Below are 27,783 nucleotides of genomic sequence, written 5' to 3' on the forward strand. Positions count from 1 at the left end.
AGAGGGAGAGAGAGAGGGGAGAGAGAGAGAGGGAGAGAGGGAGAGAGGGAGAGAGAGAGAGAGAGAGAGAGAGAGAGAGGGAGAGAGGGAGAGGGAGGGAGAGAGAGAGAGAGAGAGGGAGAGAGAGAGAGAGAGAGAGAGAGGGAGAGAGGGAGAGGGAGGGAGAGAGAGAGAGAGAGGGAGGGAGAGAGGGAGAGGGAGGGAGAGAGAGAGAGAGAGAGGGAGAGAGAGAGAGAGAGAGAGAGAGAGAGAGAGAGAGAGAGAGAGGGAGAGAGGGAGAGAGGGAGAGAGAGAGAGGGAGAGAGAGAGAGAAATGATGTTTAGTTGTGTGTAGTGATGACAGATCTACATTCTTCAGTATTGACACACAATGTGAGTGAGCCAGCGAGTGATGCTGAGGACACATCTGACCCCTGACCTCCGACCCCTGAGCCTCCAGCACGTCCTCGTATCACAAACTGGGCCAAAGACTCTCACATCTCTCCTCTTTATGGAGCTCCATGGTCCTGGTCCGGTCCACTCAGGTCCACAGCCTCATGGCTCAGACTCGTTTTGGTTTTGTGGTATTTTACACATTATTATTATAAAGAGTTTGAAGAAGGAAACTCATCCTCCTCATCACCTGAAGCAGGAAATTCCCCCCAAAACTGGAGATAAAAGGTTTCCAGATGAAACCAACAGGGGGATTTTTACAGTTTCAACCCAGAACCTTCTAACATTAGACTCATTACATGTCCTGAGGTGATGAGTGCTGAGTCCATTCACCGGCTCATACATGTTTACTGCAGGACCTTTACACATACAGGAGCTTGTGTTGGATTTGATTGAGTATTTGAGAGGATTTGAGGCGTGTCTCCCTTCACACTGAGCCAGCTTCTCCTCTATCAATCATAATCCAGCCATCAGTCTGAAGAGACTGAAACGTGTCTCCCTCTCCTCTCCTTTACTGAAACGTTCTTCTGTCCTCTGGGTTAAATTATCCTTCACTTTTTGGGCAGATTAAGAAATGCGGAGTGAGGCACAGACAGTAGAAGCATCAGTCAATCAAAGCCGGGAGCAGAGGAGCTCATAGGGAAGTAGAATCATGAATCTGTGTGTGTCAGCGTGTTTATTAGACGTGTCTGAAATAGACCTGACAGACACGTTGGACCTTTGCAGAAGTGGCCCTTTGCTGTTTTAAGAGTCCGGGTGACTTATCCAGGGCCGTACATGAGCCGGTCCCGTCCCGTTCAGCTGCTCGGCCGCATACCACACAGGTACAGCGTGCTCCCTCAGCCTCTCAGCATCTGCAAGTGGGCACACGTGTGACGGGGGTGTCTGACAGCGGGCCGCCTCTCTTTAGAAACGTGACAATGCCGAGGAATTCACAGATCCTCCGTATCGCGACAAACCCGTGTCATCTCCCAGGCTGAGATCCCGGCCTCTCTTCTTTTTTTTTCTCCTTCCCTTCAGCAGAGTCAGGAATGCGTCGGGTTTGCGTTCACGGGGCAAACAAAACAGCGATTAAAGGGGGTAACAGGATCAGGTCTAATCAGCCAGTCCTGAGAGAATGCAGGGGGGTTGAACCATTGTCAGGTCAGCTTCAGCGCTGATCTCTTTCCCTATTAATTATGTGCCAGACGTCCTCCCCAGCCCGTGTGACCTTCTCTGCTTTCACGCGGCTCTGCAGAATGATCAAAACACGCAGGGAGTCGGCGCGAAGAATCAAACTCCAGATGATGTACATGCCCTCTCATTTCTCTGACAAAGAACAATAGCCACAGAGAGATCTTCTCCAGCAAAGACAGAGGGGGGATAACTATTATCCAGAGACAAGTTCTATCATGTGATAAAGTCTGTTTTCTCAAGCCAAATCCCTCAGAGCCTCCCTGCTGAAAGTATTCAGAGCTGGTAACAGAGATTTGATGGGCAGATAAAGAGGGCAGAGCGTTTATCTGAGGCTGAGACGCAGAGGAATGATGATCATGGGGCTCCTGCATCTCAAGCTTATCGCCCGGCGAATAGCTCAATGACATCCGTGATTTAGGCCAAACGAGCTCTTATCCTCACTGAGAGGTCAGGGAGCGACGAGGCTGACAGGCTCTGCTGCTGGAGCCGAGATGGGCCGAGGCTGCCCTCTGCTGGCCACACACCAAACAGCATGTACGATCTCTTTCCAACCGCTGTGCATTCTGGGATGTGTAGTATCAGTGTGGTGTGTGTGTGTGCGTGTGCGTGTGCGTGTGCGTGTGCGTGTGTGTGTGTGTGTGTGCGCGCGCGATCGATCGGCGGGGCAGATCTGATCAACTTCAGATTTGATCTCGCGGGCCGGATACGTTTGTACCGCGGGCCGTCTGTGTCTCTTACATCATCGTTACATCATCAAACCTCTTCCTCCCGCGGTGGAAACGACGCATGCGCATTTTGGTCTCCAGTTTGGCGCCGAATGCACCGCTGACGATGATGACGTGTGTGGACCAAACCAAGACAGGTGTGGACTAAACCAAGCTCGGCACGTTCACACACAAACATAAACCTCACCCCAATAAATAAATGGATATAAATTGCAACTCTGACTTTTGAATAATCTGGTTGTAGTTTGTCAGAGTTAGTCAGTATTTAGAAAGAGACAAAGCGCTTCCAAATTAACCCTCTCCCACCCGCACTCAATCAGTCATGGTTTAACCCGGCTCAATAAAACTCACCTGGAACTTTTGTTTGCTTGTTTGCCCCAACAAGACAACAGCAAGAGACAAGAATCAAACGCTCCTGATCCCACAACAAGATGACAGCTAAAGGTAAGAATCAAACGCTCCTGATCCAGATCCAGCAATGAGATGACAGCAAAAGGTAAGACCTAAACGCTGCTGATGTTGACTGCCACATGCACACACACTCTGGCTGTGTCAAACTGTATCTGGGTTTGATATTTTCTATACCAAAGAGCTCGTGAGCTCCTTGAGTCTTGGTGTGCGTTGGGTCCATGTGTGTTGCTGTGGCTGCTGCTGCACAAATCTGATACAATGGTGTTTTGGGTTCAGGTCTAGTTATTGAAGCGTTTTCGAAAAAGCAAATGAACGCATTTCCGAGGTCGCGCATTCCGAGGTCGCGCAATTCATCTTCAAAAAATTTCACTGCAATTTACAAGGTTTTCCATGGAACTTCTACATTTGCACACTTGTAAACCCAGCCCGTCTGAGTCCACCGCTAGCTTTGCCAGCTAGCTTTGCTGGCTGCATGGTTGTTAAGGGTCTGGACCCAAACCTGGAGACGTCCTGGCTAACAGGGCTCTGGTCTCATGAGTTACTATTGCACTTTTTAATGAGCACTGAAATTTCACCACTGTGTACTGTAATGTCAAATGCGTGAACATCTAGAGCGGATAGGCTCATCTTTAGCATTGACGCCTGTTTCAGTAGCTTTCCCTTTCTCCCATCTTGACTTCAGTGTTACTCTGCCCATTAACAGTCTTAAGGTCAAACTGATTGCCTCCCAGCACGTCATGCCTCGTGTCTCCATTGCAGGGCGCTGTAGCAACCTCTCAAACTCCTGTGGTGTCATAAGGTAACACAGCCATCATGCTGATGGAAGAACTAGCTCTGCGTCCTGGTAGGAGTCTCTGGTTCTTACATCGCGGTCCTGCAAACTCTCTGATATGGGCTCAGATTCACCACACATCAGACATACAGGAAGGGAGTCAACTGAGAGGAGTTTGGCCCAAATAATGGATGTGTAATGTTAAAGGTTTATCTGGGCCTTTAAGGCTGCATGAGGCCTACAGATAATCTAACAATGACCTCACACCATTATGATAGAAATGGGTTTTTAATTTCACAAATGCATTTTTCTTCTACATGGTCAATTCACCTGTTTAGTGTTGTAGTCTATTGTCCCTGTGTTTGATGACATGTCCTGCATATGGGGGCCTTCACTGGAACCTAATGGTATATAGGGGCCGCATCATGGAAAGGTTTAGGCACCCCTCTCCTAAACTACATTAAAAAATAAAGTTAAATTCAAAGTCATTTTTTAAATCGGGAAATGGATTGAGTGTCAATTTTACAAAACACTTTTGTGTGGAGTGAATGTGATAAACAAATGGAAACAGACCAGAGAATTATACATATGGATTTTATTTTAATGAAAAATACATAATATAAGCAATATTTGTTTTATATACACTGTACAAATGTATGGAGACAAGTTGTTCCATACATTGTTACCCTGTTAATGCAGTCAATCCCCACTAGATGTCTCTGCTGCTCCTGCTCAATACACAAAAGGTGAACCTCTCCTTCACCAGGGCCTCCACATGGGCATGTGCGCAGGCGATTGATCTCTTTGCACGAGGTGGGGGGGTGATCTCAGGTGGGTGAGAGAGGAGGAGGCGAAGTGAGGAGCCGGGAGAGGAAGAGCGGGTGAGAAGACGGGAATGTTCAGGGGCACGGACTGTGAAAGTGTGGAGAAGGACGTGTTGGAGGACAGAGGTGACAAGCTGGGGGGGAAGGAGAAGTGACAAGTGAAGGAAGGGAAGAGGGGCGAGAGGTATGGAGACGGGGGAGGGGTGAGGGAGTCGTGGGAAGGTGTGGAGCAGAAGGGCAGAGCGGGCTGCAGCGGGTGACACAGAAACACGGGGGAGTCGTCCCTCTGCTCAGAGCTGCTCATGTCCAGAGACGCCGCCGTCACCTCAGGGTCGCTCATCCTCTGACTGAGGTCTGTGGCCGAGGAGGAAGATGAGCAGGATGAGGAGCGTGCTGGTTTGGTGTGGGTTGTGCTCTGGCCCTCTGTGTGGATCCTCAGGCCCTGGATCAGGCTGCTCCTCTGGGCTGGAGAGATGGTGTGCATGTAGCTGCTGAGCTGAGCCACACACTGCTGGAAGCCTGCAGTCTCCATGTTAGAGAGGGACGGAGGGCTGGACTCTGGGTGATGAAGGCTCAGCACAGGAGTCTTCACCTGATAGGAGTCTGTTAACAACAAGTGGGGACAAATCACAAGTTATAACACACAAACTTCCTGCATCAGAAATGAGATCACCAGTTTAATCAGCCTAAGCCACCTTACCTTTCTTCCCTCCGGTCCACTGGTGCAGATATTCCACAGCCACGTCTAAGATCTCTGCTTTCTCTATTTTGGGATTTTGCAGCCTCTGTGGGTGATAAAGAGGCGAGACACACACACGGTTTATCACTGTGGGGCTGAGGCTGGTTCAGATGCATGCAGAGGCTTCACGTGATGGAGACTCACCGTATCAGACGTGTAGTTCAGCAGCAAAGTTCTCAGCTCGGCCAGACTTTGATTTATTCGGTCTCTTCTCTTTTTCTCTACAACTGGCTTCAAAATCTGGAGAGACAGTGAGCCTGTTAACATCACTCATCAAGAATAATAATAAATAAAATGTTTACTAATGTTAAACTAAATAATGTGAAATTAAATTTAATCCAAAAAAGGAAAAATTTTAAATAAAGCTCAGAATGGAAAACATAAAATTATAAAATAAAACAATTCAGAATAGCAAAACTAAATTAAATAAATCTCATCAGTGTGGAAGGTTAAAAAATAAAAAATTTTATCCAAAATAATTCAAACTTTATACATGATTCAACCAAATAATTGTCTCCTTACCCTCTTCCTGCTCTTGGTATCATCCATACTGGGGTTCTGAAGTTTCCTGGTCATGTTAGCGTTTGGTCCTAACATCTGAGCTGAAGTGTGTGAAGCAGACCCTCAGAGAGGCTGTGGGCCTTTATAAGCAGACCCAGGCTGCTTCTGATTGGCTGATACGTGTGAGTGACGTCACCCAGCTGAACATTACCTTAACTTATCTAAAGTTAATTATGGGAGATAATTACAGCTGAGAGCTTCTTCGTTATCTGGACTGATTTGGCGTTTACAGGGTTAAAGTATCTGAAGAGCAAATAAGACATTTAATAACAAAATGAGAAAAACAATGACGACACTTTAAAGACAGAATAATATAAACTGATATAAAACAAATAAAAAAAAGACATACTGTATATAAACAATGATAACTATAAACAGGTGCTACTCTCAGTTTGTATAAAGATTATTTTCTGATATATCTGATCATTTTTTGATTTCTCTGTCAGTTGGTCGTTTAAAGTTTGTATATTGAATCGTGGGTTTGGATCGTGTGACTGTGGGAACCGATCCTTTCTCGTGGGAACCGAGCTGAAGTGACGAAGCGCGCGGGTTTATGATGTGCGACTCATCAGCACTTTGAGCGAAGTGATGAAAACACCAGAGCGCGAGCTGTGGCGCACTGCAACCTGGAATTCCTCTACAAACTCACTTTCGATCCACTGATCAACTTTAATTTGTATTTTTGAGTTTGGATTTGTCTTTATACAGCTTAAATGCTGCACATTGATCAGGGTTTGGATGGAGAACAGGTCAAACAGCGGCGTGCTGCAGTAATGAGGTGTGAGGAAGATGATGGCGCCTCAGTGTGAAGTGTGTGGAGTGTGTGAGGGTCCAGCAGCTCGGTCGTGTGTGTTTTGACTTCACACCACACCCGAGCCAGCTGGTGACCCGCGCGTCCTCCCGCTCCGCTCCGTTTGTCTCCAGCGCCTTTATTGGATCCCGCAGGCCGACACGCACCGCCGGCCTGCAGATTACCGCAGCACGCTCCGCCGCTCCGCCACCAAGAGGCGATACGTCCCTAATTGGTTTCCATCACAGGCTCAACGGAGCACGTTATAGAACTTATTTAGGGGGCGGGGCCACACACAGAGGGGGAGATGGGGAGAGAAGGAGAGAAAGAGAGGGGGGGGGGTTACTTTCATCAGCAAATTTGCTCAATGTTTAAACTTTTCTTTGAATTTGTCCTTGTGTCATAAAAATGCCGTTTGGAAAAATCAAATCAAATGAAATCTGACTCATGACAGATCTGAAGCTGCTCCTCAGTCACTGGGGAGTGAAGTGATTCACTGGAATTTACTAGAAAACATATAAACACTCTGGATGTGTTTAGATTTCCCCTGACTTCTTAGAAATCTTGAATTTCTTTGAAAATGTATTTTCTGGCATTTTACTTGATGGAAAATAAGAAAACAAATCATCTGGTCTGAAGGATCAATCAGCCCAGCTTCGGATGCAAGAAGTGACTCAATGACTTGAGTATGGACGATGCTCAGTGTGGATTACGTCACTATTGTTGTGTTGTATAAAGTGAATCTTGCTGCTGCTCTGTGCTGCTCTGTCTCTGGAGGTCTCGGCCCCTCTAATCTCTCTTTCTCTCCTTTATTCTAAACGGAAATATCGTCGCCCCTCGGAGCCTCTGAATCCCCGCGGGGGGCCGTGATCGGATCATCCCGGTGTTATCTCCACACTTGAGCCTATTATGGGGATCAGAGCTCATAAATGCAGTGCTGAGGAAGAGATTCAAACCCACTCAGCTCTGACTGCGCACAGCTTTGAAGTCGAACACTGGACTGAAGATCGAGCCGCCCAAACATGAACACATGTTCAGTGCCACACACACACGCACACACACAAAAGTTGGGGATCAACCTGTGAGGTTGATGTGATGGAGCAGGAGGGACCTGCAGTGTGTGTGTGTGTGTGTCCATAGGGGTGTGTCTATAGGTGTGGGTGTGTGTGTGTCTGTAGCAGAATCTGAAGTATTTGCAGTTTTTTCCACTGCACATCTGTATGTTTCATTCGAGAAAACACTTCTAAAGTATATAAATAAATATACATGAAGCTTTAAATATATTTCTACTCTATTTTGGGTCTTTAGTGTTTGTGTATCTTCGTTTTAAGCCTCACAACAACCCACTAAAATCAACAAAAGCAGTGGAACAATGCACTGTGTGTGTGTGTGTGTGTGTGTGTGTGTGTGTGATGGACATGCAGATGAGGTGCGCTGTGGGTGAAGGGGGGGGGGGGGGGGTGACCTGCAGGGGCGTGGCTGTCTGAATAAAAACCAATTTATCAGAAGGTAACACACACTTGCAGCTTGTGATCACTTTGGGATTTGACGACTGTATTTCAACCATGAAGACGATGAGCGCTACCGAGTCTCCAGGCAGAGTGAGGAAGGTAAGAAGCTCAGAGATGCTTTGCTCCATCAGAATGTTCGTTTAGAGAGAATTCTGTTTCCTAAAGGTGTTTGTCTTCATGCAGGTTCCCAAACCTCAGATGGAGAAACGCAGGCGGGATCGGATCAACCACAGCCTGGAAACACTACGGCTCCTGATGCTGGAGAACACCCGGGATGAGGTGCGTATACCTGCGGGGACTGTGACTCCCCTGAGCCGCTCTGTTCACATTAAATTGGAAGTTAATTGTCAATGTCTTTGCTTGACGTTATTCTGTATCTATTCGTGATTCAGAGGTTGAAGAACCCAAAGGTGGAGAAGGCGGAGATCTTGGAGAGTGTGGTCCAGTTCCTGAAGACTGGGGCCGAGGCGGAGAAGAAACCTGCAAAGAGGGCCTTACCCCGGGAGCAGAGCCCCACCTGTACCCGCCAGAACACCTACCGGGAGGGCGTGAGGTCCTGCCTGATGCGGGTCAGCCACTTCATCGCTGCCAAGAGCCAGGAGCTGGAGGAGACCGGCGGGGAGTCGTCTCAGCACCCGGCGTCCCCGGGTCCGAACCCCCGGGTGCTGATGCCCTCTGCGTCCTCCCTGTCCCCCCCGCTCCCTTACCTGTCCCAGGCCCGGAGCAGCGGCCTGCACTGCGGCACCAGGGCGCTGCTCTCACCCGCAGCAGCCACAGACATCAGTGACCCGGTGTGGAGGCCCTGGCCCCAGTGAGGGAGGGGGGTCCTGTTCATGTGTACATATGTATTTTAGTGTACAGTCCAGAGTTCTTTTGTAAAGGATTTGATACACCTGCAGAACCTGCTGCACATTCTGCTTTGGCCCTTAGACCCATCTTTTTTTGTCTAAACGTGAGACTGGGCGCCTTTTTTTTATTTTTTTGCTTCATGCACCATGGAATATTTTTTTAAAACAACCAAGATCATTCTGGTATTTTCCAGCATTTTTTTCCCCTCGATGACTTTTTTCGACGTATTTTTGTTTTTGGAGCACGGTTGGATCTTTGTTTCTTTACACAGATTCCAGTGTTCTTTGCTCTTTTTGAAGCGTCGTGTTCAAGACTGTCACATGAATTTGTTGCATCTTGTTGTAATTTCCCTTGTTTCTAATAAATGTGACTCCCTGCTGCCCCTCTTACAGCAGCTGATCCTATATGTTTGTAACAGACTCGCATTTTTTAAGCTTTGCACTCCATCCTGTATGGGGGAAGCTCGCCCCCCTGCTTTGTTGCTAATCAAAGGTATTTATTTTGGCAATATCTGCTCACTCAGGGTGACTTCTTCTCCCATTTCTAATAAAAGAGCCATTTCCTGCCGCATGACCCCCGCTGTGATCTGTACTTGACCCGGGCTGCTGCACACCTCCGGGCACAAGGAGACTCATCTACTGCACGTTCACACGTCCCGCGTCCAGGCGGAGGATGCAGAGCACCATCAGTGTGCTTTGACATGTTGATGCTCTGCGGCCTGTTGCCCTATGATGTGAACAGCTTGTTGTTGATGCACTTAGCCGCTCATTCAGACACGTGAAGAGTCCAAACATCTCATTTACACACGCAGCGCTGCGTTATTCTGATGTTAATGACTCAAGCTCTCCGCCGCTGCCCTCTGGCTTTAAAGTTATACAACAGAAATGTATTGGTCTATCAAGTACACATGCAAACCGTTTTATTGATGCGTTCCTCTCAAACTTCAGTTGGACACTTTCAGGCTCTATTGTGAGAGCTCAGAGCTCTGATGTGCGCCGGTGATCGGCCTGTTTGTGCTGCAGAGAGACATGAGTGGCCAATCCACACCTTGACTCTTAGAGTGGGAATGTACAAGTAGATGCCTGCAGTCTAAAAGTAGAAGAATAGAGGGATCAGCAGGGAAACGAAACATTTCCTGTTGTGTAGACCAACCCACCAAATTATGTTAAATCTTTATCTGCAAATATGTACAACATACAATAAATGTACTAGTGCACTTAAACATGTCACTTTCAAACGCTGCTTTCTGAAAAGTGGTGAATTTCCATCTTAACTTATCAATATATTGTTTTCTAATGGTCTAATTGGCTGTCTGGGTCCTACAAGCTTACGTTATGTTTTATGATGGAGTTTATCGCTGTTTACACACCGCACCAATAAACCCATAATGGAGAGACATTAAAAGCTTTCCTCCCGTATGCTGGAGCAGAATGGCTGTGCTCGCTCTCGGTTGGGGGACTCGAACATTCCTTGAGTGTGTCCCCATCAAAGGAGGCGTTAGTCCCGCTGGCTGCGTTCGGAGCAGGACGCCGCTTTGTGCGTCTTTAAGCTTAAACCTTTAAGAAAAGACGCAGCAGCACTGAGCCAATCAATTCCAGATGGAATCAGATCAAGCTTCATGCGGGATCCGTCCGCCTAAACGAAGCTTAGACGTTGTTGAAGTCAGACTAGAGGAGAAAAGCTTTAGTTCCTGGCGGATGTTTCTGCTTAAAGATAAAGTTTATTCAGATCAGACAAAAGACAGACAGGAATCGATTATCTATCAGAATCGGCGTTGAATCAACCTCAGCTTTAATTGTCTCACTTTCGACACTTTGAGCCTGAGAACTCGCTCGTGTCAGCGTTTGGCCATGAAAGTGTTTGTTTCTCACACAAACACTCACACACGACCAGGTGATAAACAACCGTTTGGCTCTAATGGATTAAAGAGCCTAACGCCTTTTGGTGCCCCAAAACACACGATGAGCTCATCTGAAACTCTTTAGATTTTAACACTCAGTCAGATGAAGCTTTTTATTTTGGAGGAGATGATTGAATCGATATCGAGCCGCTTGATCAGATCTCTGGAGTATCTGGTGTATAAAGTGTATGAGACACGGGTCGCAGGTTTGCTCTGCAGCACCTCAGGGTGTTACTTATGACTCGGCACCCACGCGTCAGAGGCGACAGGCTCGTGCGCGCACACAGCTGCTGGTTTACGGGGTGAGGTGCAGATCAGCTGTTAGTTTAGCTCACAGTCACACGCAGACATGACTGTTTCCATCTTTGTCTGTTTGGACACACGTGCGTGTTGGAAAACAACTCAGAGTTCATCGTGATGAGTTCTCATGTTAGCAGTCAGTCTCATGTTATTGTTTCACTCCTCCAGCCACACACTCACACACTCACACAGGCTCAGGGGTCTGTAGGCTTTAGAGACTGTAGGGACTTTATGGCATGTTGGTGAGGAAAAGCCTCCAAGTCAAACAGCTGACCTTGTTTCACAGTTTAGCACGCGTGAGGAGAAACAGCATTTACAACATTTAACATTAGGAACTTAACGAAGGAAATGAAACAATCAATGAGTCACATTTAACTGTATTTGTTGTGTTGTTGTCACCACAGGTAAACACTAAGTCTTTCCACTTTATAGTTCAGCTGTTATGAGCAGCAGACCTGCAGGTCACTGAATCATTCAGCATCAGACTGCTGAACTCTGAGCTTTGATTCAGAGCCTGCAGGTCCCTGTGATTATTCATGTTGATTGAATCCTCTGCTGGGGGGGGCCACGAGGGTCTGGGGGGGTGGCAAGAAGAGTTATAGGGCACAATGAGAGGCGAGGCTGACCAACAGCTGCCACACTGACCACTGATGAGCCTCAGAACTAAAGCAAAGACCAACAGGAACAGAGCAGGAGAGAGAGAGTCTGACCTTTCATGAAAAACATTTTTATTACTTACAACAGAAAAGCCACATTAACAATATGACATGAGTAGAATTTATTCAACTGTATGTTGTGTTAACAGTGCACGGTTGTGTGAGTGCGTATGTGTGCGTGTGTGCGTGCGTGTGTGCTCATGCTTTGGCGGCAGCGAGCCCCTGAGCTCTCTGGTACTCCTGCTGCAGGCTGGACAGAACCTCTCTCTGCTGCTCAGACTTCTTCTCCATGTCTTTGAGCAGCGTCTCGTACCTTTGACTGCACAGAACAGAAGAGAGTGATCACACACTGAACAAGCTCACACAGTCAGGATGATGATGTCGCTTTTGCGGTCAGAGTGGCTCACATCTCTCCGTTGATGTACTCCAGACGTTTGGCCACTGTGGCTTTGGCCTCATCCAGGTCCTGTTTAACTAGAACTGGACCGATGAGTTTGTAGACGGTGTTCGCTGTGTCCAAGACGTCCAGCTCCTACAGAGAGAGGAGGAGCGTTAAGAGAGGAGATCACACAGCAGAGCAACACAAACTCAGTGTCCAGTTTATTAGGAACACCATGATCACACTGGGCGGGGTTTGGTGAAGCAGAGGTTGTTGTGATTCTACTATAATAAGACTGTTTCCTGTGTGTTGATTTAGTTATTGAGCAGCCTGATGTAAACAATAATAACGTATATAACTATAATAATGTTATAGGCACAGAATGGCACTTGTTATAATCTGACATAAGTGCCCAGTAATGCCCAGTAAGTGCCCAGTGATGCAGCATACGACATCTACCATGATTGCAAACATATCCATCATTATAATCACCCTGAAGGTTCATTAATTAGATCTTATTTTACCTCTTTGACGATGTTGTTCTCCGTCAGCTGCGTCTCCAGCTTCTGCCGCACCGACATGCTCTTACTAACATCTGCGCACACAGACACGGGAACGTTTCAATCACAAATCTCATTAAAATAGCGCAACGGTAATGCTGCAGCGCCATTAGACTGATGTACATATACAGTAAAGACTTAAATCGGCATATAAACAGTTAGCTGCCCCAACATGGCGCCGGTACTGACACACGCTCATTAGCTAGCCTGCTGTGCTAACACGCCCTTACCTTTCTGCATCTGCGTGTATTTCTCTAATTCCGCTTCTAATTTCTTCTGCGTCGCCTCCGCCATGTTTGTGCAAATGTGTACTATTATATTAATCGAACAATAAGACTGTAGCTAAATAAGGAGTGACACACATGAGCTAACGGGAAACGGAAGCTGCACAAGCGGATGTTCCGTATTCTTTACAGAATAAGAGCTCGTGTTGTATTGAAGGCTTTGCTTTGTCTGTGAGTGTTCTCAATCAACGAGGTCCATTCACCAGCGAGTCCAGTTAACTAATAATGTTTTTGAGTTTGTTGAACAAAAAGAATAATTCTGACAGAAATTTATTCAACGTTGTTTGCAAAATAAGTGAAGCACAACGTGATTAAAATGGATGTCTATGTTGCTCTTAAAGATAAGACCAGACTGCCACACTGTGTACATCATAAACCTTTGCAATAACGGAAAGAAAAGTCTTCTACATTTACAAGACAACGCCTAATTAAAAAACAACTAATCCTTAATAGGTGAAGCAAGACTGTATTCCTGATATTTTTGACACAGCAAAATTGCTCGAAACTTCTTGGATTTATTATTTTTAAAACAGATTCCGTTAAAAACTAAAACAAAATAATGTTCTTGTTGTCGTTCGCTTTGTCGACGGTGCGGCTGATTTTACGACACTTCTTTACGACACCGCTCGCTCGACTTCACTCCTCTCGTCGCCCCTGCTACAAGATGGCCTCGTCGTTCTGGAAAGGTGTTGTCGGCGTCGGACTCTTCGCCTTAGCCCACGCAGCTTTCTCCGCGGCGCAGCGTGAGTTTCGGGGCACGAAGCTTCCACAGCCCGGTGCTTTATTTTATCGTCGCGGGGCTTCGCTGTCAGAAGCCGGGGGGGATAAAAACACGACGCGGCCCGGGCCTCTACGCTCCGCAGCGAGCTACATGCTAACGCCGCTTAGCCTCTCACAAACACCTGCAGCGGCTTTAACGCTCACATTTTACGACACAAACGGACTCATCGATCCGTGATTATTGTCTATGAATAAACACTTATATTGCACCCTTCACTTTAACTGTCTCACACTCCATCACTGTTATTCTCTTCATCAGATCGATCCTATATGCGACTGACAGAGAAGGAGAACGAGACGCTACCATTTGATGTAAGCGGGGTTTGTTTCTCTGCTTTCTTTCTCTATTTTCCTCCCAACTCTTCCATTATTTCCTCTAATATCCCCCTTTTCTCTCTCTGTGTGTCTCCAGATTGTATTACAGACCTTGTTGTCCTTTGTTCTGACCTGTTATGGGATCGTCCACATTGCCGGGGAGTTTAAAGACATGGACGCGTCCTCAGAGCTCAAACACAAGTGAGTGAAGCTCCACAGGATGGAGAGATCAGAGCTTTAGAGCCACTCAGAGAGGCTGTGTGTGCCCTGTGCCTCAGGGGGGGAACGGAAGAGGAACATGAGGGGCCCCCTGACACACACACACACACACTCACTCACACACACACTGAGCCAAATCGGGTCAATAAGTATTAAGTAACATATAAACAACTACAGTGTGTGTGTAGTTTTCCCTTCGCACATTATTATGAGGAAGTAAAGTTTACGTTAAAGTCGTAAAGTCATCGTTACATTTCAACATTCATGCTCTGATCTCTCACACTGTTCTGCATTTGTCTTTTATTTCCTTGTCGATGTTGCGCAACATACTCAAGGCACTTTTTAAACACTCCTCTGACCGTCTGTGTCGTCTTCCTCCTCTCTCTTTCCAGAACATTCGATACACTGAAGAACCACCCGTCCTTCTACCTGTTCAACCACCGGGGTCGGGTGTTATTCAGCTTGCCGGAGCAGGAGCCCTCCTCCGCACGCGACCAGCAAGCGCTCCCCAACCCCATCCGGCTACGCAAGCTGGAGCATTTGCACTGAGACTGGCCTTTTCCCGCCGCCTGTAGCGTCACGCCAGCCTTTTTTGGTTCCAGGGGCAAACGCCAGAATCTACCGTCATACTACTTTAATTTGTATTTGTACATAAACTAATAAGCTGTTCTAACACGCATCTCTGCCTATAAGAGTCACACCCATATTAACACACAGACTGTGCCAACCCTCCAGGTTTTCCAGCAGATTTGTTTGTATATACAGTGTGTAATCTCTTTGGAGTCTTAACGTTCGGAGACGTCTCTGCTTTCTTTCCCGGTCCCTTACATGGTTTGAGCTGTGGTCCTTTTGTCTGACGGGCATACAAACATCTTCTTTCCTCCTTTGACCGCACATGAGTTAGTTTGAAGTCATCATTAATGCGTTTTTGTGGTGAAAGCTGAGGAGCCTTTATTTCCTCGGTGACTTCTTGGAGACCTAAAGTCTCATCTGTACATCCTGTATGCAATAAAGAGCCACGAGTTGTGTCGCAGGAGCCGGTCTCGATGTGAGACGAGACAACAGGAGCCTTGAGCAGTGTCACAGTCTGCTGATACTGTGAATGCTGAGTGGGACGTTATGGTACATTCATCTAGGCAGGGTTTATGTTTTTTCTTCATTTGAGTTTTTGTTATGACTGAACAGATTGTTTTTAATTTAATAAAACCATAATGATTTTACACACCTGTGTCTTTATTATAACACAAACCTGAACTCATCTGAGTGTGAATAACAGTGAGACTTCTTGTTACTGCGTCACATCGTTTAGGCATCAGACGTAAACGTGCAGTGGCGCACAAGATCCGCTAGATGTCACTGCAGGCGGAGGATTCAGTCCGTCAGCCACAAACCTCAAATCACTGATGCAGCGTTATCAGTGATGCTTATAAACATGCTGTTGGTGAAGTTCAGGTCAACTCTACTATAAACCGTCGCGGTTTTGTGACTCAGTGTTTATGTGTAGAGCTCCCATGTGCGCTCACAGGGACTCTGCTGTATGAACTCTTACTGTCAGCTGACTCAGCCTGGCAACCCATCACTGTCATGCAACATGTGCATCTCACCACTATTTCCAACCCCATTTGTGTTTCCCAATCATGTAACTGTTTGTACTTCATTGAATCGACTCAATCTCAACTAGACGATGGTGGTAGTTGCATATTTGACAAGTTGTCCAGATCCAAACCACATATTGATCGTCTATCTTGGGACACACAGCTGGTTTCTTCCATTAAGGTTGATGTGTCGCAATGACACATTCTGAATGTGGTTCAGCTCCACTTAACTTCACAAATACAAACCAAACCAGCCCTCCCAGGCAGAGGAGGAGAGAAGGAGCCATCCAGCCTTTAGACTCTCCAGAGAGCTTCAAGCACTCCAGGCACTTCATTTCAGTTTGTCCTTTAATTCGTCACGCACGTGTTCATAGATGAGTTTCCTTCATTGTCTGGGTTCATCTCATTCCCAAAGCTTTAGTGTTCTAATCTCTACAGCTGCTTAGATTAATCTGTGACAACAGAGCTGAAGGAGTGTGTGTGTGTGTTGGAGTCTGTGTGCATGCGTCTGTCTGGATCCTCCTGCTTGGTTAGCGGTCCAACCCCACACACACACACTGACACCTGAAACAGAACGTACCATTCTACTTTCATGGTTTATTTTTTGTTTTGTTAAAAAAAGCGTAGGTTGATAAAACTTTTCCATTTCTTTTTCTCTATTAACAGTTTACAAAATGGCCTTTAAACATTTCTTTCAAAATATTTTTTTTATACTCTGAAACAAATTCACAAAAATAATTTATATTCCTTATGAACATTTAAAAAGTAGTGTACAACCATCATAGAAACAAGGAAAACAAAGAGGAAGGGGTTAAGTGGCGGTTTGGTCTGCAGGCAGGTTTCAGCTGCAGACCGGCCGCCTGACTGACTGAGCGGAGCAGATGCACAACACTCCCCGGAATGAAGCTGAAGGAATCAATGGAGTGATTGTGGCGCGGGGGAGGAAGAGTACGACGAAGGCCAAACAGATGCCAACAGCTGCACTGAGTCTGACCCCACATGTACCCCGGTGTGATGGCAGGAGAGAGGGCGGCCGAGCTCAGACTGTAAACCCCCACACACACACACACACACACACACACCGGCCGGTCTCAGCGGGCACCGTGTGTGTGTGTGTGTGTGTGTGTGTGTGTGTGTGAGATCTTTGTCGTAACGCGTCGACGCGACCCTGGAATTTCAGACGGAGCTGAACCGCCGTGGTCTTCTGTTAAAAACGTGACCTCTGAGGCCGAACCGGCAGGAATCACATCAGCACGCAGTAAAGAGAGGACAAATGTGAGCTGGGACACGAGAACACGGGACGATGGAGCCCAACGTCTGGGTCGTGTGCCCGTCGAGCCAAATCTCATCAGTTCATCTAAACTTCATGACAAAGTGCTTTACAAAGGCTCAGTGTGTTGCTCACCAGAGCAGGGATCTGAACCAGGAACCCCCAACCCCTGGATGACCTCTGAACCCTCCTGAGCCGTGACAGAGCTACATGGTTTTAATCAAACCTTTGTTTAAACTTTGATTGATTATTGGCTTACTTTGTGTTTGATGCTGTGTTCCTGTGAGACGTTAGATGATGTCACCAGCTTTAAGTTCATTCTGTTGTGACCCCGGATGGAAACACTGACCTGTAAACGGAAGCTTTAGTCTTTAGACTCTTCAGACCGGGTGAGAGAAGTTCAGTCTCTGTGTTGGAACACACGAGCGACCCGACCGTCTCTTCCTCTTCCTCTTCCTCTGCCACTGAGGGAACGTCTGCTGTTTGTGTATCTACCCAATGGAGTGTGTGAGTGTGTGTGTGTGTGTGTGTGTGTGTGTGTGGAGCTGCTCTGATGGTGTGACCTCTGACCCTCTGCTGCAGGTCGTACAGTAACAGTGCAGGTCAGCAGGGGGCGCTGCCATCGGGACCTTCGTCCTCTTCGTCCTCCACAGACCCACTGGTGAGGTCACCTCTTCTCTAGTGGTGATGTCTGCCCCTCAGGGCCTCAGGGGTCAAAGGGCAGGGCCTGGTTCCTCTGTCCTGGCTGAGTAGCAGGAAGCCTCTCTGTGGTCACTATCTGCCGTGGTCGTTGGGGAGCCTGGTCGCCGCCGCCACCGCCGCCACCGCCGCGTCCTTGGCCTCCAGCTCGGTGAGAGCCGTCTCCAGCTGCTGGATCAGGACCCGCTTCTTAAACCTGCCAGACAGGAGAGGAGGAGGAGGAGGAAGATGAGTGTGGGAGGGCGATTCTGCTGACGGTAGATAAGGGGGCAGCAAAGAAAACAAAGCAGGACTCAGAGTCTCCTCATGCAGGCCGATGGTTTATGAAGTGGTGTAAGAACGACCGCAGCCTCCTTGTGACTCAGAGTTTAAAGCTGCGGAGCTCCAAGGACTCTAAACTCACGTTGAGGCTGCAGAACGGCGAGTCCATCTGAACGCTCACCTCACCACGCTGCAGAACTCTGAGACAGTTTGAGCGTGGAGCTGACGGCAGGAGGGCGACGGGTTCTTACCTCACAGCCTCTCTGATGGCGTGCTGGATGAAGTATCTCTGTACAGTGAGCGGACCCTTCACCTGCTGCAGGAGGCCCAGGATCGACTCATAGTCTGAGGAGGAGAGAGGAAGAGAGGAAGAGGAAGAGAGGGAGAGAGAGCAAAGTAAACACCAATTCTGACTGACATCACATTCCTCCACTCTCTTCCTTCACCCGTCCTCATACTCACTGCGTCCCGGCTTGCGGACCTCCTTGATGACTCGGCTCCGCAGCTCCGCCTGGCTGCCGTCTAGTGGAGCGATGAAGACGGTCTCCAGCGTGGCCGGCTCGGTCTCCATGCCCTCTAGCGCCCCCTCCAGGCTCGGGGGACTGAACTCCTCACAGTTGAGTTGAGTGGAGTTGTCTTCTATTGGCCGCTCGTCCAGGCCGTCCTCCGCTTGTCCCTCCTCCGTGTCGCTGACGTCCTCCGCCTGATCCGCCTGATCCGTGTCATTCGCCTCGTTTGTCTGATCCGTCTGCTCCGTGGTCGTGAGGCAGCTCTTCTCCACCAGGGGGAGAGGAGCCGGGCTCGCAGGCGCTGGATCCACCTCGCAGGGCCAGATCTCCCCGGTATCTGATCCGTGCACGCCGTCGCCGTTGCTCTCGGTGACCACCACGCTGTTCCCCTCCACCCCTGCATGAGCGACAACAACATAGTTCAGAATCAAACAGGAAGCAGCGTCTCCTCTGGTTCCCCCTCAGTGCTCTCCCTCTCTCACCCGTACCTTTGAGCTGAGCCGCGGTCTTGAGAATGTTCTGCGGCCCCTGGACCCCGGCCGGACTCTTGCCCACCACGTGGTTGTTGTTGTTGTTGTTCCCCGGTGGCGTCTGCGGGCGGCGGAGCAGCGGGGACATGCTCCGCCTCCTCTTCAGAGTCCCGCCCGAGTTGGGGTCGCCTGAGTTTCCTCTCTTCCTGTTCTGAGGGCCGGTGACAAACTCGTCCGCCTCGTCGATCATCATCCCCTGAAACACACACACACACACACACACACACACACACAGAAGAATGAGACACGACAGACAGACGGCATGGAGGCTGAACACACACACGCACGCACGCTGCAGACACACTGTTACCTTCTTGTCCTGTTTGAAAGGGTTCCCAAAGGTGTGCAGGCGTTTGGGCTGGTCCGGGTCGATCTCCCTCAGAGGAGACGGCATCATCTTCAGATACTCCTGATAGTTTCCCATCTGAGCCGCCGGGATGCTGTGCAGATAATCTGACGACAACACTCAAGACTGTTAGTGTCGACTCATCGCAACCACTTTCAACCACTTCCCCTCTAAGCGCGTTGGTTGAATACCTTCGTCCTGCCCTCTGATCAGCTTCTGGGACTTCCTCAGCAGGTTGGACCTCATCCGGGTCAGCTGGTCCAGAAGGTTCCGCCTCGGAATGTCGTACGCGTTTCTATAAGCTTGAGGCTTCATTTCCTGTGAACACACACACACACACACGCTTCTGTAAACACACTGCACCTTCCCTGTTTGGGTGGAGGCCGGTGAGGGGGTCAGAGGTCACTGCAGTACCTTGTTGAGCAGAGCGATCTGGAATCCGGCAAACTCTTTGAAGTTGACGTCGACGAGGCGAAGCGGCCCCTCGCCCGTGATCCCCTGCAGCAGCTGCTTGAAGTCTCGGCGGTGAGCCAGAGAGAGCGAGCTGGCGTGGTTCTTCACCTTGATGGCCGTCTCCTGGGGAACACGCTTCCCCACGGCAACGATCAGACGGTCCGACTCCATCTTTGCCTTCACACCAAGAGGAGGACGTTAACTGATTGGAGCTGACACACGAGTGTATCACAGGGAGCGTGTGTGTGTGTGTCTGTGTGTGTGTGTGTGTGTGTTCTCACCTGCTGGCTGAGCTTCTTCAGGTATGAGATGACGCTGTAGCTCAGGCCACAGTCCATGGTGTCTGCTATCAGGTTGGGAGCTCCCATCATCCTCAGGGCCTTCTTTAGGGGCTGGGGAGGAGACGAACACATGAAGACATCAGTCTAACCACAAACATGACTCAATCCCTGGGACTCAAACCTTTAACCCGGGTCTTTACCAGGAGGTAGTAGGGCGGCATGGTCTTCAGGTACGTCTCCAACGCCTGACGCCACTTCAGGTTTGGTTTCAGTTTGTGCACTTTGAACAAATCATCTGAGAGGGGAGAGGAAGAGGAGGGATGATGAGAAACACTCTGAACACACTGAAGCCTTCCTCCTGTGTGTGCCGACCTGTGTCTGTTCCTTACCGAGGAGTGGGAGGAGCACCGGGTAGTTGTAAGGCATGACGAAGAGGTTGACGCAGGTGAGTGTGGTGCTGGCCTTCAGGTAGCCGTGCGGCTGCCCCAGGTCGTTCTGCTTCCCGCTGCTGCTGATGAACACCTGCACACGGGGCAAAGGAGAGGCATGGAGGCAAAGGTTGGTTTGGCTCGCAGGCTTAACACTGCACTCTGTAGATAAGTGCTCAGTCAGCAGGTTTGGTGGCTCATTACTCATTCATGACTGCTGAAGGAGGGAAGAGGAGCGGCAAACTCATTTAGTCTGCACAAGAGCCTGAGGCAACACTGGGGTCAGAGCAGAGAGTGTGTGTGTGTGTGTGTGTGTGTGTGTGTGTGTGAACCCTCACCTGCCAGCACATGTGTGGAGACTTCCTCTCCAGGATGTACTGTGTGAGAGGAGAAGGCTCCAGCTCGTACTTGTCAAAGGGCAGCTTGTCGATCACCATGGGCTCACAGTCCACACAGGAGAAACGCACCACAGGGTGGGCCGTGCGGGGGGGCTGGGGGGGAGACAGAGGGAGAGAGAGAGGGAGACAGAGAGAGAGAGAGAGAGAGAGAGAGAGAGAGATTAGATGTATTCAACCCTGATGAACATCCGATTCATCTTGGATTCAAAAGCCTACAGACCAAACAACAACAACAACAACAACAGTCTGGACTCAGTAGTTGTCTGTATAAGGTTCAGGTCTTTAGCTCCTCTCTCTCTCTCTCTCTCTCTCTGGTCTCAAACCGCTCCTTCCTCTGTTCTTCCCGGTCTTCCAGTGTGTCACATCTCTCTCTGTCTCTAATCTCCCTCATTCCACCAGCATCTTCACCTCTGGACGCTCGTGCGGGCTCCATAAATCTCCGCTCTGCCTCAGCTCTACTCACCAGAGTGGGGTTGTTCTGGTCCGGCCAGAAGGACTCGGGGATGGGCCAGTGTCCCACCGGCACGCCTGTCTTTGGGTTGGGTCGCACGTAGATGAGCTTGTGACAGCTGTGCCAGGGCTGCGAGCTGAAAGAGGAGGCGGGGCGACTCGGCTCCACGGCGCTCTCTGTCAGACCAGAGGGACGCATGAGAGAGAGGGTGAGGGTGAGGGATCTGATCAGACACCCAGCAGGGACACACACACACACACCTGACATGACCCACAACACTTTAAATCCTTTATATGAATCCCAAATGTAAATGTAAACAGCCTCGTCCTTCCCTTTCACAGCATCACACTCCTGCCGCTCTACAGTATATATGGCCGCTCTGGAGTTGGTGCCTCGTTCTCCTTGACTTCACTGCAGCTCTGTGGTGATTAAAGGGTTCTCCCCTGCTCTCTCTCTCTTTACTGCTCTGCACTTTGCTCAAACTAACTCCATGAACTCTGAGCTCTTCCTCCTCTTCCTCCTCAGTTAAAGCATCTTTCCTCTCCAGAAACCTGTCGCTCTGTGGTTCAGGCCTCTGCCAGCACCGCCGTGCAGACCGGCCGCTCGTCTCAACAAGAAGAACAAGTGCTCACCTTCCAGAGGAGGATCTGGACCCACTTTGTCAAAATGAAGGACGACGCCGCTCTGAACCTTCTGGACCAGCGACTCCAGGCACTGGTTGAGCATCCTCTGTGTCCGCACGCAGTAGGAGCGTCCTGAGAGGAGAGCAGAGGGAGGAGAACACGTGTGAGAGGAACACGTGTGAGGGTACGTGTGATGACGGGGAACACGGAGCGGGGAGAAGGCCGTACCTCCTGTGACCTCACACATCTGGGTGATGGCAGACTCGTCTGTGGGGACGCTGCCCAGCTGCTCGTTGTCGGGCGCTGCCGCTCCTGGCAGCCGCAGCACCAGAGCGAACAGACGCTGGTCCCAGCGGAAAGGCTCTTTGGTCAGCTCACTGCCTGGCAGAGGAGAGTGAAGAGGCAGGTGCAGCTGGACAACAAGCAGGAGAGGAGCAGGAGAGGAGGAGAGGAGCAGGAGCAGGAGAGGAGGAGGAGAGGAGCAGGAGAGGAGCAGGAGAGGAGCAGGAGAGGAGCAGGAGAGGAGGAGAGGAGGCAGGAGAGGAGGAGAGGAGCAGGAGAGGAGCAGGAGAGGAGGAGAGGAGGCAGGAGAGGAGGAGAGGAGCAGGAGAGGAGCAGGAGAGGAGGAGAGGAGGCAGGAGAGGAGGAGAAGAGGAGCAGGAGAGATGGATGGGAGAGGAGGGGGAGAGAGAGAGAGAAAGAGAGACGGTCACACACTGGTGTTATAAACAGCTGACTGACCTTATGTGATGCGGTGGTTTTGTGCTCTCACCTCGTCTGACACCCCGGCGCTGTGTGTGAGCTTGTTGCCATCGGTGATAGTGATGATCACAGATGGCTCCAGGAAGAAGGGGTTACGACCCTGAGGGGAAATGGATCACCAATTAACCCAACGTTCACCAACTCACAACATTCCCACCTGGCTGACTGAACCTGGCCTGAGAGAGTGTGTGTGTGTGTGTGTGTGTGTGTGTGTGTGTTTGTGTGTGTGACGTGCAGGTTGTAATGAGTGTCAGGACAGTGTGTGAGCTGCTCAGTCTGCCTCAAACACACAGCAGTAGGTGAGCAGACTCACACTCAGGCTGCAGTGTAGTGATCTATCACTGCGCTCAACCAGGAGCTTCACACACACGCCCTGCTGCAGCTGAAGCACAAATCAGGCTTCAGCTCCATCAGCCTGGCTTCACTCACACATGCAGGGTGTTTCATTATGTTTACCACCAGTTTGTCACACTCTGAATTGTTGACATATCTTAAGAGTTTAACTTTGTTGATCACAAGCGATTACATCATAGATTATAAATCGCCTCAAACCGTCATGAAGGCGCAGAGCCCAGGGTTGATTTACTGTATTCAGGGACGATATTGGAAGTGGCATCAATCCAGCCAAGGTGAGTGTGTGTGTGTGTGTGTGTGTGTGTGTGTGTGTGTGTGTGTGTGTGTGTGTGCGCACATGACTCAGTCAGTGGCCTCCAGCTTCATCAAGCGACTCATGACCTCCAAGTTAACACTACCGCACACAAACACACACACACACACACACAGCCCTAATGTGAGTCTCTTCAGAGGCGATGCTGCGTCGCTCTTCAAACTCTACACTAGATGGCGCTGCAGTTGCTACAGTACTGTGTGTTCCCATGGGCCTCAGCTGGTCAGTGAGCAGAGCTCAGTGCTGACAAGAAGAGAAACCAGACTGAGGTTTGATTTGAGCTCTAAGTAATGGAGCCCCGGTCTTCATCAGATGAAGATGGCAGCGATGTGCAGCTGTCAGATTCAGGCTCGGTGTTCATCTCTGTTCTTATCCCACATGTTGAACCACAGTAATACGAGTCACACGTCTTGTTTGTAGAGGGTTCTATCCACCCCTGAGACTCTGAGAGTGTTTGTGTCGCTCTATTGTAACTCTGTGTTGACCTGGGTTCTCTTGTATGGAACAGAGAGAAACTGCTGCTGCTGTGAAGAGAGGCCTAGCAGGAGCTAATAGGATGTGTGTGTGTGTGTGTTAAATACCTGTCCGTAGTTGTCTATGCCTGAGACGAGGCGGTTGAGGTTAAGCAGGTCGAAGGCTGTGCGTAGAGCGTGACCCAGAGTGGTGAGGCCCGACGCCTGCAGGTTCTTCAGCTCGCACATGAAGGTGGCATGGTTCTCCTTCCAGCCGGCCTGCAGACAGACAGACAGGGAGGGAGAGAGAGAGAGAGGGTGTGCTTTAGAGTCACACATCGCTCACAGAGAGAGAGGCCTGAAGGCAAAGCATCTACACACGCACACACACACACACACACACATGCAATGTCATTACCAAGACAAACACTTTGGCTCACTGCAAACCACAGCTATTCATGTTGAGAACGTGACTGTGCACACTGAATGACAACTAAAGAAGTGATTACAGCCGAGCAAAGGGCAACGTCTTCATCACATCAGTGTGTGGCCGCGGAGTGAAAGCGGGTCAGGAGGAGTTCTGGTACTGAACGAGCCGCTCACGCCTTCACCCTGAGCTGGATTGGAGCCGTTTGATAAGAAAGTCTCCTTTCATACAGACAAGCCTCCTAAAATACAGCAATGGCCGCTCTCTCTGATGGAGACGCGTGGGGACGGAGCTGCTCGGGGCTCTGAGCTACGCGGGGTCAAGAACCTTACTGCTGCAGCTTTATGCTTAATCTAAGGATGACCTGTGAGCTTACCACTTCCTTCATAAAGAGAGGGAAGGGAAGGAAGGGGAAGGGAGGGGAGAGAAAACACAGGCAGAAAGATGGAGAGCGGGAGAGAGGAAACACCCTGGAGTGCCAGTATCAACACGCCGCTCTGCTCTGAATCAGGCCAGATTTGGGGATTATCGCCGGGTGACACACATCAACACCGGCGCTGCAGTGGAAGATCTCTAGAGAAGCACAGAGCAGAACATGAACGACAACAAGACCCATACCTCACTGCCACTCAAGACATGTTGCCAAGCTGGCGAAGCAGAGAGTAGAAGAAGAAGAAGAAGAAGAAGAAGAAGAACCTCTACTGGGGCGACAGAACAACAATGAGCCGGTCCAGCAGACATGTTGGGCTTAGCTTCCACTCAATAATTAAAAAGAAGACAGAATATTTCTACCTTCTTCCCTCCCGCCGTCCCGTCGCCCTACACATCAACAATTTAGTGCTTCTGTAACTATTCAATCAGGGGAGCCCCGCTCAGTCTAACCTTCATACTCCTGTGTGCACAAAGCAGACAGAAGCAACAAAGGGAGAAGGCAATGGAGACAAAGAGAGGAAGAGCAGGAGGAGGACGAGTTAAGGACGAGGCTTTATAGAGGAGGAGGAGAAGAAGAAGAGCTCCACGCTGCAGCACCTGGATGATCTGATAGTAAAGGGGGATTAGATTTTGGATTATTGGTCTGATGCGGTGGAGGCGTGAGTGTTTCAGCGGGGCAGGAGTGTGTGTGTGTGTGTTTGGAGTGAATCGGTGCAGAGCCAATGACAGAATGGAACAGGAAGCCATCTGGTGCTTTCTCCTGCTGTAACCAGTGGAAGAGCCAGGAAAGAGCTGGCTCTAAAGAAGGACGTACAATATACTCCTGTACCGTGATGTCAGTCATGTAACCTCAGAGTGGGTTTGTTGGACGACATCACCTTTGATTATTAAAGTAGTAGTAGAGTCCGACGCTGCGTCAGCCGACGTTTGAAGCGATAGAGTTTTTTCCGCCCGTACCTTTGACTTTGTAGTGTTGTGGTTTCTATTTAAACCATTTAAAGGAAAGTTACCTCGTCTGGTCGTGTGTGTGTGTGTGTGACAAACGCAGTTTGAGAGCCACACCTACAGCATGCTGAGGAGGAGGCGAGCTGGCCGCTACTACAAGGTCAGCAAGGGCCCACATCCACAGACTGAGGCTGGTGTTTAATGACAAAATCAGAAGTAAACCGTAAACTTTCTCTTCTGCTTCCTCTGCAGTCGTATCATCTATACGACCATATAAGGTGTTTACTAGACAGTGTCATTTCCTTTACAGACACTTAAGAATGCAATAACCTGGTGAACTTAATGATATTATTAATTAAAAACTAATTGATTATGTCCTTCCCTTTATCTTTTACCGGCTCAGTTATGCAACTCCTCCCATTTGTGTCATATTTCAGATTTTCCTTGCTTATTATGGGATAATTAAAGTACTTTAGTAGCTGCTTCTGCCCACTGTGGCCATGCAGCATAAGCAGGTACGGAGGACTGATGGACTGATGGATGTATTTGTCCCCTTGTCATTAAACACACACAGCTTAGTCTGGTGTTGTGCAGAACACTATGAAAGTATCCAAAAGCAATATAACAATATGATATTCTTGTTCACTTGGAATGAGTACTGCACCTTTATAACACACACCTTTCACCCTTTAAGGTCACACTTGCAAATGCTATAGGAAAAACAAACAGCACGCAAACAAAGCACACATGTGGGGTTTGTGTGAGTCTACATGATGAAGTGCACCATGCAGGGACCTCAGGAGTTCACACGGGGAGGAAGGATTGTATTCAGTGGGCATAGAGAGAAGAGATTGAGGCTTTGCCAGGTGATGAAACAAGTCCATAGAATAGTGATGAGAGACTGACTGACAGGAAGCCAGATTATTGCAGTGATTCACAGGTTGTGTGTGTGTTTCCCCTGGATGTGTGTCAGAAACCATGTGAGCCTGTGAGGGGCCATGATGGATTTCTTTAAGTTGATAATGCCAGCATGACAAATAATTATCATGTGAATCTGGATAATTCACTTCTACAGCGAACTATCACGTTAAATTAGAAAAAACTCGTGGAGAGGGTTTATCAACTTTCAGCGCAGCTCAGCCAATGGTAGTGCGCGAGTGATGCAGTGGGCGGGGCGGAGAGTGAGTGGCATGCTGCTCGACCAATCCACACGCGCTACCGTCAAAAAAAGCGCGACGTCAGAGGCAATAATAAATTTCCCCGCCTCCATCTCAACGCCCGAGACTTTTCTCAACACAAAAGCAAAATGTCCGCTGGATGTTCGGAGGCAGTGCTGCTCCGCGTCTGCGGGTATTTGGAGCACAAAAATCCGTTTTCCTCCACCGGGAGGCCGCCCGACACTGGCTACTCACCGGAAGGACAATAAAATCTCATTGACAGAAAAATACTTTCGACTTGTCAAATGTAAAAATTGTACCAGTGGCTAATTACCTTCACTCCGTATGGTGGATCATCGAATGTAACTAGCATGTACCTGTCGCCTCTACTAGCCGGGTCTCGGGCACGCAGCTGTCAAAAAAGAAAACCAAAACAATACATGTTAATTTTGAGCGATATTTTCCAAGGAACCCTAAGCTCACCATAGCTACACACTTGCTGAAAAAAATCCGGGTAAAATCATTGTTTACCTTCATAAAGACCTCAACCGCGCCTTTAGCAACATCCAGATACGTCGTACCCAAATACGTGCGCTGATTCATAGAGGCGGACGTGTCTAACAAGAAAAGTAAAATAGGCATTTTAAATGTATAGCCGCTGTTTTATGCTTTTCTAAAACACCTCTCATCTAGATATGAGCTATCATGCGGCCGAGCAGTTGACACATGTGTGTGTGTATTTGTTATAATCAGCCCCCCTCCTGAAGAGGGCCGCCGCTCCTCTGCCCTCTGCCTAACTGCCTTTCCAGAGATATGCCTCGGCTCGCGCTGTTCAACTTCTGCTCCGAACACAACGGAACGCCCCGCTCCCCCCACCGCCACGCCATTGGTTGGGGCGCGCCACACCGGCCACG

The 27,783-nt window shown here is 49.1% G+C and overlaps 5 protein-coding genes across 5 annotated transcripts; 2 read left to right on the forward strand and 3 right to left on the reverse strand.

The window, feature by feature from the left end:
- Positions 1 to 4,275: 4,275 nt before the first annotated feature.
- Positions 4,276 to 5,655, reverse strand: LOC142992871 (uncharacterized). Its single transcript, XM_076143406.1, has 4 exons — positions 5,602 to 5,655; positions 5,224 to 5,319; positions 5,041 to 5,125; positions 4,276 to 4,943 (listed from the first exon to the last, which is right to left on the reverse strand). The coding sequence occupies exons 1-4, from the start codon at positions 5,653 to 5,655 to the stop codon at positions 4,276 to 4,278; spliced, it is 903 nt and encodes a 300-aa protein (XP_075999521.1).
- A 2,340-nt stretch (positions 5,656 to 7,995) lies between these two features.
- her5 (hairy-related 5) lies at positions 7,996 to 8,756 on the forward strand. Its single transcript, XM_076143356.1, has 3 exons — positions 7,996 to 8,040; positions 8,125 to 8,220; positions 8,334 to 8,756. The coding sequence occupies exons 1-3, from the start codon at positions 7,996 to 7,998 to the stop codon at positions 8,754 to 8,756; spliced, it is 564 nt and encodes a 187-aa protein (XP_075999471.1).
- A 2,940-nt stretch (positions 8,757 to 11,696) lies between these two features.
- pfdn6 (prefoldin subunit 6) lies at positions 11,697 to 12,989 on the reverse strand. Its single transcript, XM_076143432.1, has 4 exons — positions 12,816 to 12,989; positions 12,550 to 12,620; positions 12,054 to 12,178; positions 11,697 to 11,965 (listed from the first exon to the last, which is right to left on the reverse strand). Exons 1-4 carry the CDS (start codon positions 12,877 to 12,879, stop codon positions 11,845 to 11,847), a joined length of 381 nt encoding a protein of 126 aa, XP_075999547.1. The 5' UTR covers positions 12,880 to 12,989; the 3' UTR covers positions 11,697 to 11,844.
- Positions 12,990 to 13,482: 493 nt separating this feature from the next.
- Positions 13,483 to 15,403, forward strand: mmgt1 (membrane magnesium transporter 1). The gene is made up of 4 exons (XM_076143355.1): positions 13,483 to 13,612; positions 13,909 to 13,961; positions 14,062 to 14,165; positions 14,576 to 15,403. The coding sequence occupies exons 1-4, from the start codon at positions 13,534 to 13,536 to the stop codon at positions 14,730 to 14,732; spliced, it is 393 nt and encodes a 130-aa protein (XP_075999470.1). The 5' UTR covers positions 13,483 to 13,533; the 3' UTR covers positions 14,733 to 15,403.
- Positions 15,404 to 16,342: 939 nt separating this feature from the next.
- On the reverse strand, positions 16,343 to 27,674 carry ints6l (integrator complex subunit 6 like). Its single transcript, XM_076143462.1, has 18 exons — positions 27,401 to 27,674; positions 27,204 to 27,281; positions 24,038 to 24,187; positions 22,800 to 22,889; positions 22,256 to 22,439; positions 22,037 to 22,159; positions 21,417 to 21,580; positions 20,894 to 21,046; positions 20,517 to 20,649; positions 20,328 to 20,422; positions 20,128 to 20,238; positions 19,808 to 20,023; positions 19,585 to 19,711; positions 19,358 to 19,500; positions 19,006 to 19,243; positions 18,471 to 18,914; positions 18,260 to 18,353; positions 16,343 to 17,943 (listed from the first exon to the last, which is right to left on the reverse strand). Exons 1-18 carry the CDS (start codon positions 27,509 to 27,511, stop codon positions 17,823 to 17,825), a joined length of 2,775 nt encoding a protein of 924 aa, XP_075999577.1. The 5' UTR covers positions 27,512 to 27,674; the 3' UTR covers positions 16,343 to 17,822.
- Between the last annotated feature and the right edge of the window lie 109 nt (positions 27,675 to 27,783).

The sequence above is a fragment of the Genypterus blacodes genome, unplaced genomic scaffold (assembly GCF_046128005.1).
Source record: "Genypterus blacodes isolate CSIRO-AG114 ecotype Tasmania unplaced genomic scaffold, CSIRO-AGI_Gbla_v1 ptg000024l_1, whole genome shotgun sequence".
NCBI lineage: Eukaryota > Metazoa > Chordata > Actinopteri > Ophidiiformes > Ophidiidae > Genypterus > Genypterus blacodes.